At 40.2% G+C, this 12,969-nt stretch overlaps 1 protein-coding gene across 1 annotated transcript in view; it reads right to left on the minus strand.

Moving 5' to 3' along the window:
* LOC135556138 (discs large homolog 1-like protein) overlaps positions 1 to 12,969 on the minus strand; it is a 219,995-nt gene that overhangs the window by 196,257 nt on the left and 10,769 nt on the right. The window contains exon 2 of the mRNA XM_064989076.1: positions 5,907 to 6,212. Coding sequence (XP_064845148.1) covers positions 5,907 to 6,212 — 306 coding nt within the window. The remainder of the gene's footprint in view (positions 1 to 5,906; positions 6,213 to 12,969) is intronic.

Below are 12,969 nucleotides of genomic sequence, written 5' to 3' on the forward strand. Positions count from 1 at the left end.
AATACACACACTCTACACACACTTACAAATGGATTTTGCATTGTAGATATGTGGTAGTAGAGTAGTGGCCTGAGTGAACACATGTAATGTGTTGTGAAAAGTGTTATGAAATGTAATGTCATGTCATATGTTTAAGTGTATATAACTGCCTTAAATGTTACTTCTTATGGCTGCAGGGGCTTGGGTAGCTTGGATGAAAGGTGCCCAGAGGTGCCCAGAGTAAACGGCCTGCTCCTCAGTCCCAGTTGCTAATATATGCATATTATTATTAGTATTGGATAGAAAACACTCTGAAGTTTCTAAAACTGTTTGAATGATGTCTGTGAGTATAACAGAACTCATATGGCAGGCAAAACCTGAGAAGAAATCCAAACAGGAAGTGAGAAATCTGAGGTCGGTCGATTTTCAACCCAGCCCGACATTATGCTCGACCTGCACGAGCATTTGGATTTGTATACCAAATCCCTAACAAAAGTAGCTACTTGGACATAAATAATGGACATTATCGAACAAATCAAGCATTTATTGTGGAACTAGGATTCCTGGGAGTGCATTCTGATGAAGATCATCAAAGGTAAGGGAATATTTATAATGTTATTTCTGATTTCTGTTGACTCCAACATAGCGAATAAAATGTAAAAAATTCTGAGTGCCGTCTTAGATTATTGCATGGTTTGCTTTTTCCATAAATTCCATGTGTAAAACTTGTGTGTCAACATTTATGATGAGTATTTCTGTTGAATTGATGTGGCTATGCAAAATCACTGGATGTTTTTGGAACTAGTGAACGTAACACGCCAATGTATACTCAGATTTTTGAAATATAAATATGAACTTTATCAAACAAAACATACATGTATTGTGTAACATGAAGTCCTATGAGCGTCATCTGATGAAGATCATTAAAGGTTAGTGATTCATTTTCTCTCTATTTGTGCTTTTTGTGACTCCTCTCTTTGGCTGGAAAAATGGCTGTGTTTTTCTGTGAGTTGGTGGTGACCTAACATAATCATTTGTGGTGCTTTCGCTGTAAAGCCTATTTGAAATCGGACACTGTGGTGGGATTAACAACAAGATTACCTTTAAAACGTTATAAGATACATGTATGTTTGAGGCATTTTAATTATGAGATTTCTGTTGTTTTGAATTGACGCCCTGCACTTTCACTGGCTGTTGTCATATCGATCCCGTTAACGGGATTGCAGCCATAATAAGTTGTTTAAATAACTTCCTTGGCTGCAGCTAATGGGGATCTTAAAACATTTCAGTTGTGCGGATGATTCTACAATGTTTCGTTTAGGGTGTAAAAAAACATTCACCTGATGTTACAAGAACATTCCCAGAACACATTTTGGCGGTTCTTTAACAGGTCCCAGAATGTTTCTTTAGGATATGTCAACATTGTTGGGATATGACAGGAGATAGGTTCCCACAACTCTAAAACTGTCCAGTTGTGCTGACATTCAGATAATGTTTGTATCAGGTTGCACAAAACATTCCTTTGATGTTGCAAGAATTTTACTTTGTCTTGGAGTGTTAGGGTTTTCCTCCTCTTCATTTGAAGAGGAGAGGCGAGAAGGATCGGAGGACCAAAATGCAGCGTGGTTATCTTCATACATCTTTAATAAAGATAATGACGAACAATACAAAAACAATAAACGTAACGTGAAAAACCAAAACAGCCCTATCTGGTGCAAACAAACACAGAGACAGGAACAATCACCCACAACACACTCAAAGAATATGGCTGCCTAAATATGGTTCCCAATCAGAGACAACGATAAACACCTGCCTCTGATTGAGAACCACTCCAGGCAACCATAGACTTTCCTAGACTACTATACTACACCACAATCCCATTACCTACAAAAAAACTGGACAAAACACACCACAAATACCCATGTCACACCCTGGCCTGACCAAAATAATAAAGACAACACAAAATACTAAGACCAGGGCGTGACATGGAGGTCCTCAGAACATTGCAAGAACATACGTTTTACCAAATATTACGACAACATTCTCAGCATGCAAATTTGTAGCTCCTTAAAGCATAGCAACGCAGGTTGGAATACATCCCTATTATGTTTCTCTCCAGATCTAATGGCAATTCGCATTCATAGGACATTTGAACAGCATTTTATCACACAGGCACAACCATATTTTTTTTACACATATGTTGACAATCTGCACATTATTTAATTTTAATTTTGTCATCTTCATGTTTTTTCTGCATGATAAAATCGATTTGTGAACTACTACTCCCCAATTTCTGGTAAATATTTGCAAAGAGGCCAGGGGAAAGGTAGCCTTGCTGTGTACACTACCATTCAAAAGTTTGGGGTCACTTAGAAATGTCCTTGTTTTTGAAAGAAAAACTATTTATTTTTCCATTAAAATAACATCAAATTGATCAGAAATACAGTGTAGACATTGTTAATGTTGTAAATTACTATTGTACCTGGAAATGTCAGATTTTTTCTGGAATGTCTACATAGGCGTACAGAGGCCCATTATCAGCAACCATCACTCCTGTGTTCCAATGGCATGTTGTGTTAGCTATTCCAAGTTTATAATTTTAAAAGGCTAATTGATCATTAGAAAACCTTTGTGCAGATTAAAGAAGCAAAAAAATGTCCTTCTTTCGACTAGTTGAGTATCTGGAGCATCAGAATTTGTGGGTTCGATTACAGGCTCAAATGTCCAGAAACAAATACCTTTCTTCTGAAACTCGACACTCTATTCTTGTTCAGAGAAATTAAGGCTATTCCATGTGAGAAATTGCCAAGAAACTGAAGATCTCATACAAAGCTGTGTACTACTCTCGTCACAGAACAGCGCCAACTGGCACTAACCAGAATAGAAAGAGGAGTGTGAGGCCCGGTGCACAACTGAGCAAGAGGACAAGTACATCAGAGTGTCAAGTTTGAGAAACAGACGCCTCACAAGTCCTCAACGGGCAGCTGCATTAAATAGTACCTTCAAAACACCAGTATCAACATCAACAGTGAAGAGGCGACTCTGGGATGCTGACCTTGCACTCAAATAATAAATGTGCATGTGTATTGGCGTGAAAAAAGTAATCAGATAGGCAGAGCTCGTTCCTGCCTATGGACATTACACGTAATTTGTCGCCTTTTGGTAGTTACGTTTTAATAAATTTGCCTACAATAATAACAATGATATACAGTATAATAATAATGATAAAACAAATTATGAATACGAAAACATTTATAAATGAATGTTCCAAAATTGCCTCCTACCTGAATAGCGAAATGCACATTAGCCTGCATTTGACGGCACAAACATTCTTCTCATCTTTGTCCACTACAGTATTAAAACATTCCCCTTGTAGCAGGGCTCCAGACTAACATTTTCCCCTGGTGGCACAACATTTTTCAGTTTTTGGCACCAATTTATTTCACGTCATCACGTCTGACCTCAGATTTCACCACAAGTCACTGATTCATTGGACATTTGAACAGCATTTTAATCATACAGACACAACCATATTTTTTACACTTCATATTTAGAGAATCTGCACATGTGGGTTTTAGCATGCAATGTTTGGCTGCTAAGCCAGATCTTTTATTTTTCACGATCTGAGAAGCAAAACCTATCCTAGATCAGCACTCAGTCTTGGATACCTTGGAAATATGGGCCCAGAAATATGTAGAATACTGTATAGAGAGGATGGGTGAAGCGATGACGAATAACCCAGTTACCAGTATGTCCATGGGTTAATTATGTCTAAGAAGACTAAATCAGAAGCATGGAGTTCCTGATTGTCCATACTGCTATGGCTATATTCCGAAAAATGTAAATATACAAGTGCTTCCCAGGTGGCGCAAAGGACAAAAGACCTGTCTTGGAAACCAAACAGTGCAGGTTCAAACCCAGCATGTGCTTATTGTCAACATATAATGCGAAAAAACACAGTTGTGTTTGTATGATTAAATGTTCTATGAATGAAATAATGTGCTGTTTGTCAAAAAATTAATGGTAAAACTTGTGTTTGTATGATTAAATGCTTTTCAGTATCATATGAATGAAATTAAAATGCCATGTATCTTTCACACCTTGTAGTGGGACTTCAATACAGTCCTCAAATGTGAATTGCCATTCAATCTGGAGAGAAACATAATGGGGATGTATTCCAATCTGCTTTAAGGAGCTACAAATTTGCATGCTGAGAATGTTAGGTAAAACATTTTCTAAATGTTTGGAGGACCTCCACGACAAGTAAAATGTATATAGCGTGAACATCAATGGAATATTATGTTAAACCTAAAACAAAAATGATATGAATGTCATAAAAACATACTTATTTGGAAATTGTGGAACAGTATGCAACATTGTGGGAATGTTTTGTGCAACCTGTCTCAATATCCCAATAATATTTTTGCAACATTAATGGAATGTCCTGTGCAAGCTAACTTAAACATTGTATGAATGTAACTGAGCATATTTTGTGTTTTGGGAACCAATCTCTCATACTATTCCCACAACCTAATTCATGTTCTGGGAACATTTAAAGAACTCTGAAAGGCTGTTCTGTCAACATTCTTGCAACATTAAATGAATGTTTTTTTGCACTCTGATACAAACATTATCGGAATGCCAGCACAGGTGAATGTTTTTAGCACCCTACAATAAACATTGTATAAATCAGCCGCACAACTGGACAGTATTTGGTGTTTTGGGGACATATCTTTTGTGATGTTCCCACAATGTTCACACCAGACTGTTCCCACAACCTAATGAAACATTCTGGGAACCATTACAGAACAGGCAAAAGGTGTCTGGGAACGTTCTTGAAACATCACACAAATGTGTTATACAAACATTGTATTATCATCAGCACAACTCGACAGTTTTTGTGATATGACAAAATGTGGGAGCTTTCACAGAACTAATTTTGGTTTGCTGGGAAAACATTACTGGTACATTGTGCTATTACATTACCTGGAAACCTAATTAACTTTTTTAGAATATTCTGTGGTGGTTGTTATAGAGAATATTTAAATTAGGGGGCCTCCCGGGTGACGCAGTGGTTAAGGGTTAAGGGTACTGCAGCGCCAGCTGTGCCATCAGAGACTCTGGGTTTGCACCCAGGCTCTGTCATAACCGGCTGCGACCGGGAGGTCTGTGGGGCACCGGTAGGGATGTCCTTGTCTCATCGCGCACCAGCGACTCCTGTGGTGGGCCAGGCACAGTGCGCGCAAACCAAGGTTGCCAGGTGCACGGTGTTTTCCTCTGACACATTGGTGCGGCTGGCTTCCGTGTTGGATGCGCACTGTCTTAAGAAGCAGTGCGCCTTGGTTGGGTTGTGTATCAGAGGACACATGACTTTCAACCTTCGTCTCTCCCGAGCCTGTACGGAAGTTGTAGCGATGAGACAAGATAGTAGCTACTAAAACATTTGGATACCGAGGAAAAAGGGGTAAAATTCAACAACAAAAAAAGAGAATATTTCAATTAAAACATGAAAAATATATTGTTGTCAAAACCATTATCTGATAAAACCTTAACTATAATCTTAGCTAATGTTCTGGGAATGTTCCCGGTTTGCTGGGGGGAGTCTATGCAAACATTGAGATGTGTTTAAACAGTCATGGAAGAATTTCTCATTCCTCTTGTGCTTTGTGTGTTGATGCATCACTGCAGGGAGATTCCATTATGATATTGTGTATGAGTGTGTGCTAAGAGTGTGGGATAAGGTACAGTGTGTGTAAATAGGAAAGTGAAGACCAGATAAAGAGAAAGAAGAAGAGGACGGAGGGGGAGAAGGGTCATACAGTACATCAACAAAGGCTACGTTTCACTTTCATGTTGCTTGCAATAATGTATTGCATGTTTCTCTGTGTTAACAATTCAAACATGTACAGTACATAGCTGTGTCCTACCTTCGTAGGGGAGATGTGTGCATGGGAGACGTATCCGTGAACGTTCTCTATTCGGGACAGTTTCTTCTCTGCTACCTGGGCCAGCTCTGGCAGTCCCTCTCCCCTGCCCTCTGTACCCTCTCTCTCCCCCCTGTTGTGGTGGTGCCTGTCCAGGGTTCCATGGTGGCTGCGGAGGGTCCCGTGGTTGCTACCCGGCAGCTCCCTCTCTCTGCCCTCCAAGCCAGGGTAGGGGTGCTGAGGACAGGCCTGGGACTGACCTTGGTCCTGCTGGGGGGTTGAACTATCTTCATCCTGAGTCCTGTACTTCTGCAGAGTGGTAGATGAAGGGGGAGAGAGAGGGGGGAGACAGAGAGAAGAGGGCAAGAGATGGGATAGTGAGAGGAAAGGAAGAGATAAAAAGGGAGTGAGAGGCAAAGATAAAATAGAGAAGTGAAGGGGAAAGAGGGGAGAGGGACAGGTTTCTGTTAGTTTTTAGGTCACAGTGGAAGAGGACTAAGCACTTCTAAATGGGCTTAATGTCACTCAGCTAGAACTGTATGAAGATCAAACAGACTTTGTTCCATCACGCTGAGCATACACGCTGTGTGAGGTGTGTGTGTCTGTGTGTGTGTGTGTGTGTCTCTCTCTCTCTGTGTGTGTGTCTCTCTCTCTCTCTGTGTGTGTGTGTGTGTGTGTGTGTGTGTGTGTGTGTGTGTGTGTGTGTGTGTGTGTGTGTGTGTGTGTGTGTGTGTGTGTGTGTGTGTGTGTGTGTGTGTGTGTGCGCGCGCGTTTGTATGTGTTTTTATCTGTAGGGCAGGCCAGGTGTAGGACCAGTGTGGCACTAATAGCTTTAGGAGTGTTTCACATTGTTCCATGATGATATGCCCATAACAAATAATAATAAAATAATGTTGCTGAGAAAATACACAGCATGATCACATCTAAAACCCTTCCCTTTCACTTTGACCACTGCCTCTCACTGGGACAGCACATACCCACCCAATCAACCAACACAGCACCGCTACAGGACTTTGTCAATCTCGGCCGCTACCAGACAGGTAGTGGGATTAATTCAGACCATGGAAAAAACACCAGTTATTTGGACTCTCTCAATCAGTGACCAGTGATTGGCCAATGAATTAACTACCAGGGAGAAATGGAAATCAGCAGTATTGTGATTTTTTTAACCCTTTACACTCTTGAGAATTGGCATATGTGAACAGGGTCAAATTGAATTGCTTCAAACAGAAGAAATATGAGAAGCATATGCATAACCATGGTGGCAATTGAAAGGGAGCACTTTGGAGATTATGGGGAAATTATCAGAACAAAAGGTGAGGATGCAACAGTTCATCATCCAAATCATCCAAACATTATTATCGCAGCATTTGTCAATAAGGGGTCTAACTGGTGTCTCCAGGTGGTCACACATCTCTCCAAAGTATGCACAGTTACTAAATATTTCAATGCACTTTTAGGACTCAAGAAAATAACCTTCAACTATAAGGTGCTTGTTTTTAGCAAGCACATTCCAGGAACAATAACAAAATCAGCAATTCATGACACACAGTCACACGCACATGCTAGGGATGGGCACGGTTATTCTAATATTTGAATATCTGAACGGACGTTAGTATACGAATACTTGAGATAGTATTCATTTGAGAAATGTTTTTTTTTTACAATGAAAAGGCTTTGTCTCAATTAAATACAATTATCAACAGTAACAGTCAACAGTTTGGACACCTACTCATTCATTCAAGGGTTTTTCTTTATTTTTACTATTTTCTACATTGTAGATTAATAGCGAAGACATTAAAACTATGAAATAACACATATGGGAATCATGTACTAACCAATGTTTTTATCAAAACATATTTGATATTTGATGTTCTTCAACGTAGCCACCCTTTGCAAACTCTTGGCATGGCAAGATGGACTACAATTACGGAATTAAGTTAGCTAAATAAAAAGGAGTAGGCTACAACGAGCAACCGACAGGTAGGCTGTTGTTTAATCTGAATGGAGTTGTTATAGACAAGGATGGGGAGCGCAGCAAAATACCCTCAGCTAGTCTTGGTAACTGGCTATCTTAACATCTTAACTGGCTATCTTAACATCTTAACTGGCTATCTTAGCATGTTTACATAGATTTGATGCAGTAAAGATAGGCACTGTTAGATGGGATGATATACTATATATACACAAAAGTATTGTATGTTAACCCTCCTTCAAATTAGTGGATTTGGCTATTTGAGCCCCACCTGTTGCTGACAGGTGTATAAAATTGAGCCAAAAGCCATACAATCTCTATAGACAAACATTGTCAGTAGAATGGCCTTACTGAAGAGCTCAGCGTATGTCAACGTGGCACCGTCATAGAATGGCAACAAGTAGAATTTCCAACAAGTCAGTTCGTCACACAGAATGAGACTGCTGAGTGCTGAAGTGCATAGAGCGTCAAAATTGTATTTTCTTCATTTGCAACACTTACTACCGTGTTCCAAACTGACTCTGGAAGCAACGTCACCACAAGAACTGTTCGTTGGGAGCTTCATGAAATGGGTTTCCATGGCCGAGCAGCCGCACACAAGCCTAAAATCACCATGCTAAATGCCAAGTGTCGGCTGGAGTGGTGTAAAGCTCACCGCCATTGGACTCTGGAGCAGTGGAAACGCGTTCTCTGGAGTGATGAATCACGCTTCCCCATCTGACAGTCCGACAGACTAATCTGGGTTTGCTGGATGCTAGGAGAACGCTACCTGCCCTAATGAATAGTGCCAACTGAAGTTTGGTGAAGGAGGAATAAGGGTTTCGGGCTGTTTTTCGTGGTTCGTGGTAGGCCCCTTAGTTCCAGTGAAGGGAAATCTTAATGCTACAACATACAATGACATTCTAGACGATTCTCTGCTTCCAACTTGTAGTAACAGTTTGGGGAAGGCCCGTTCCTGTTTCAGCATGACAATGCCAGTGTGCACAAAGTGAGGTCCATAGAGAAATGGTTTGTCGAGATCAGTGTGGAATAACTTGACTGGCTTGAACAGAGCCCTGACCTCAACCCCGTTGAACACCTTTGGGATGAATTGGAATGCCGACTGCAATCCAGGCCTAATCGCCCAACATCAGTTCCCGACCTCACCAGTGCTCTGGTGGCTGAATGAAAGCAAACCCACACAGCAATGTTCCAACATCTAGTGGAAAGTCTTCCCAGAAGAGTGGAGCCTGTTATAGCAAAAAACTGGGGACCAATTCGAAATGAATGCCCATGATTTTTGAATGAGATGTTTGATAAGCAGGTGTACACATACTTTTGGTCATGTAGTGGAGATGACCTGTTGCATTTACAAGTTTGTAGCGGAAGTCAGTGGCTACTTTTTCCTCTATCTCCCTCCAGTGTCACACACACCACTGCCCCCTGCCCATCCCCCAACATTCTGGAGCGCACACCGTCTCTCTCGAGTTACGCAGGCTGGGCATCAAACAAGTGTCCAAGTATAAACAAAGTTACAAAAAACACGCTATCAACTATCCGGATATCCCAAAACATCTTAGGAAATGATTTAAAATAGTGAAATTATTTAAAATGCCCTAACATACACACTCAAACACACTCTTCATGCAGTCCGTTTACGGCTGCGGTGTCAACTCAGCTGCCAGCCTCAGGAAGTATGTGCCATCCCATCCCTCTCCTCTAGCCATACTGCAATGTATCCACTCTGTCTGACCTTTAACCAACTGACCCCTCAGAAGGCTACTCTGGCTTCATGGGGTCAATAGAAGGCACTCTAACCAAAGACTACACTATTTGTGCTTAGATGGACAACAGACATGCAATTTACTATGCAGATTAGCTATGCCAGCTAATAAGAAACAACCCAATCAGAACCATTTTGGCTGGCTCCCATTTGATTGTGAGAACATTCAAAATGCAACGGGAACATGGCCATCCCAAAACATTTAAAAATACACTTATGTAGCATGCCATTAAGGAAAAGCGTATACAAATGGTAGAGGATGTAAGTAGAAGTATTGTATTTGCTTCCTGGGTCAACCCATTCCAGTTTCCTCTTCTCCCCTCCTCCCAGCCCTGTCAATCACCTAAAAATAAGACTCAGTGAGCTCACAGTACAGAGCAGAGGGCCCAAACAACAGTAATATGCCCTGGTATATTCACACACCCCACAAAGATACAGTACATTCGGTCTGGGATGTGTACTACTGCTAAATTACTTGATGTTTGAATGGGAATGTGTATGCTCAGTTTAGCTGTGTACATTCTGCTTCATCATTATCACAAGCAGACTGGTGCTCCGGATAATGTAGCTTTGTGAGATAATGTTCATTCCATTGTTAGAGCCGAGGCATTCAAAGTTGGAGTTGCTGGCAATTGCAGTGGGTTCTGCACATAAAAAAAGTATCATACAAAAACATTGAAAAATAAAATGCTATTATACATGTATTGATTGGTTCTCTTCATTTTGAAAGATGAAAATGTAATTAATTGAAGGTTATTTGTTGATGTAAAAATGTATGGTTGTGTGGAAGAGATATGGGGTGGGGTGGTGTGTCCCTGCTGAAAAAGTGGAAATACCACTGTGTTAGACTGTACATCTGTGTGTGAAAGAGTGTGTGCATAACCTAGCTGGAAAAAAAAAATGTTTTGGATTTGTTTGGATTTGAAAATTCAACCGTTGTAATGTAAAGGGGTGGGGCTCAGGGGCTGTGTGTTGCTGTGGGTGTTTGAGTGAGAATGACAGCGGAGAGCCAAACAGTAAAAGCACAGCCCCCTTCATTATCGATGCATTGTGCCGACTCATTGCAGACTGAAGTCAGGAGCTGAGCCAGAAGCTGAGCATTACGTGTTAGCCAGACTAAAGCCTTCCGCATGCTTCAGTTTGGCTGGCACCTAGCCCGAACCGATTGAGTGTGCTCACATACTTCCTTAAAATATCTTCACTTGAAAAATGAGACAAAATAATGCTGTTTGTCCATCGTCAGACGTCGTAGCTGGTATACACTTCCTCAAAATAGTCCAAATTAGTCAAAGATAACTTAAGAAATCTGTCATAAATTTTTGATTTTTTTGCAGAGGAGATCTTAGTCGCACAATTTTACATCAGTATTACTCAAGTGAAAAATATGCATGAAAACGATCTCTCGTTGAATGACAATAAACACTTAATTGAAGAATTCCTACAGTTGACCAATCACCGACAAATGGGCAAAGACTCCAGCTACCGAACTTTGACTTGCTTCAAGAAAAAGAAATGTGCACGAACAGCTGAAAAAACCATCTGCTGAAGACCGATGGGAAGATGGGAAGCATGCGGATGCATTAAGGATTAGATGAGAGAGAATGGAATGGGAAGTTCTCACGCTTCTATTCATCAGGGGTGCTGGAGTTGATTTATTAAGCTATCACACTACCTGGCATAGGCCTAAACATGCATTCTCATGACTGAATTAATTAATTAATTGATGAGTTGCAAACAATGATGTACATGAACCCTGGCTTGCTGATGCTATGTATTTGCCAATGAGAGGCTTTGAAGCCACTGGTCGGACGTATTGGCACTCCTCAGAAGGAGCAGTTCTCCATAGGAATTAATGGAATTATACAGTACCTCAATTAAATAAAAATTACATGTATTTAAACATTTTGTTGTTGTAGTGGGGACAGTAACGTTAGAACTTTTAAAAAACTGTACTTTAAAGAAAATGTTTTTCTAAATACATATATAGCATTAGTGCAAAGATTGGAAGTCTATGCTAACTGCTAGCATGCTAGTAGATACCATAGACTTCCAGTCATTGAGCGAATGCTAATTAGCATTGTCTTGCGAAACTACCTATAACTTCCTTCATACTGGATGCAGACATAAAAATGGCATCCATGAGTTCATTGACTCTATGGAATTAGATAAAGGGCTTAATTGCCAAAATCCCAAAGTATCCCTTTAATAAATACATTTCTATAGCTTACAAAATAATTATTTACAATGGTGGGAGAGTCCCAAGATGGAGGCATGGGGGTTTAAAAACAGCACCCCCTGTTAGTCATCTATGGTATTAATATAAAACATTGGTCGCCAACTACGCTCACTCATCAACTCGGCCTAATGAATATGTGCTCGAAGAACAAGAGAGAAAAGAGAGACTTCATTGACAAGGCACTCAAACAAACCTGAAGAGTCATTCAGAAATATATATACTGAACCAAAATATAAACTTAACATGTAAAGTGTTGCTTCCATGTTTCATGAGCTGAAATAAAAGATCCTAGAAATGTTCCATATGCATCAAAAGCTTATTTATCTCAAATGTTGTGCGCAAATTTGCTTAGATCCCTGTTAACTTGTTGAGTGTAGGGGGCAGTATTTTGATATTTTGATGAAAATCATACCCGAATGAAACTGCCTATTTCTCAGGCCATAATCTAGAATATGCATATAATTGCCAGATTAGGATAGAAAACACTCTAAAGTTTCCAAAACTGTCAAAATATTGTCTGTGAGTATAACAGAACTGATATTGCAGGCAAAAACCTGAGGAAAATCCAACCAGAAAGTGCTATTTTTCCTGAAAGCTCTCTGTTCCATTGCATGCTTACCCTCCATTTAAAGGGATATCAACCAGATTATTTTTCTTATGGCTTCCTCATGGTGTGAAGTCTTTAGACATAGTTTCAGGCTTTTATTCTGAAAAATGAGCGAGAAAGATCACATCGCGTCATTGGATGGCTGGGTGGCAGCAGCGTTTGCATGCGCCAACAGAGTGGAGCAGACATTTTCTCTCTCTCTCCTATTGAAGAAGCTACAGTCCGGTTGAAATATTATCGATTATATATTGTAAAAAAATATTGATTATAAAAAACATTTGACATGTTTCTACGAATTTTCCGGATACTATTTGGAATTTTTGTCTGCACCGTCGTGACCTCTCGGGCTGTGGATTTCTGAACATAACGCGCCAACCAAATGGACCAATTGGATATAAAATAATCTTTATGGAACAAAAGGAACATTTATTGTGTAACTGGGAGTCTCGTGAGTGCAAACATCCGAAGATCATCAAAGGTAAGCAA

The sequence above is a fragment of the Oncorhynchus masou genome, chromosome 15 (assembly GCF_036934945.1).
Source record: "Oncorhynchus masou masou isolate Uvic2021 chromosome 15, UVic_Omas_1.1, whole genome shotgun sequence".
Lineage (NCBI taxonomy): Eukaryota > Metazoa > Chordata > Actinopteri > Salmoniformes > Salmonidae > Oncorhynchus > Oncorhynchus masou.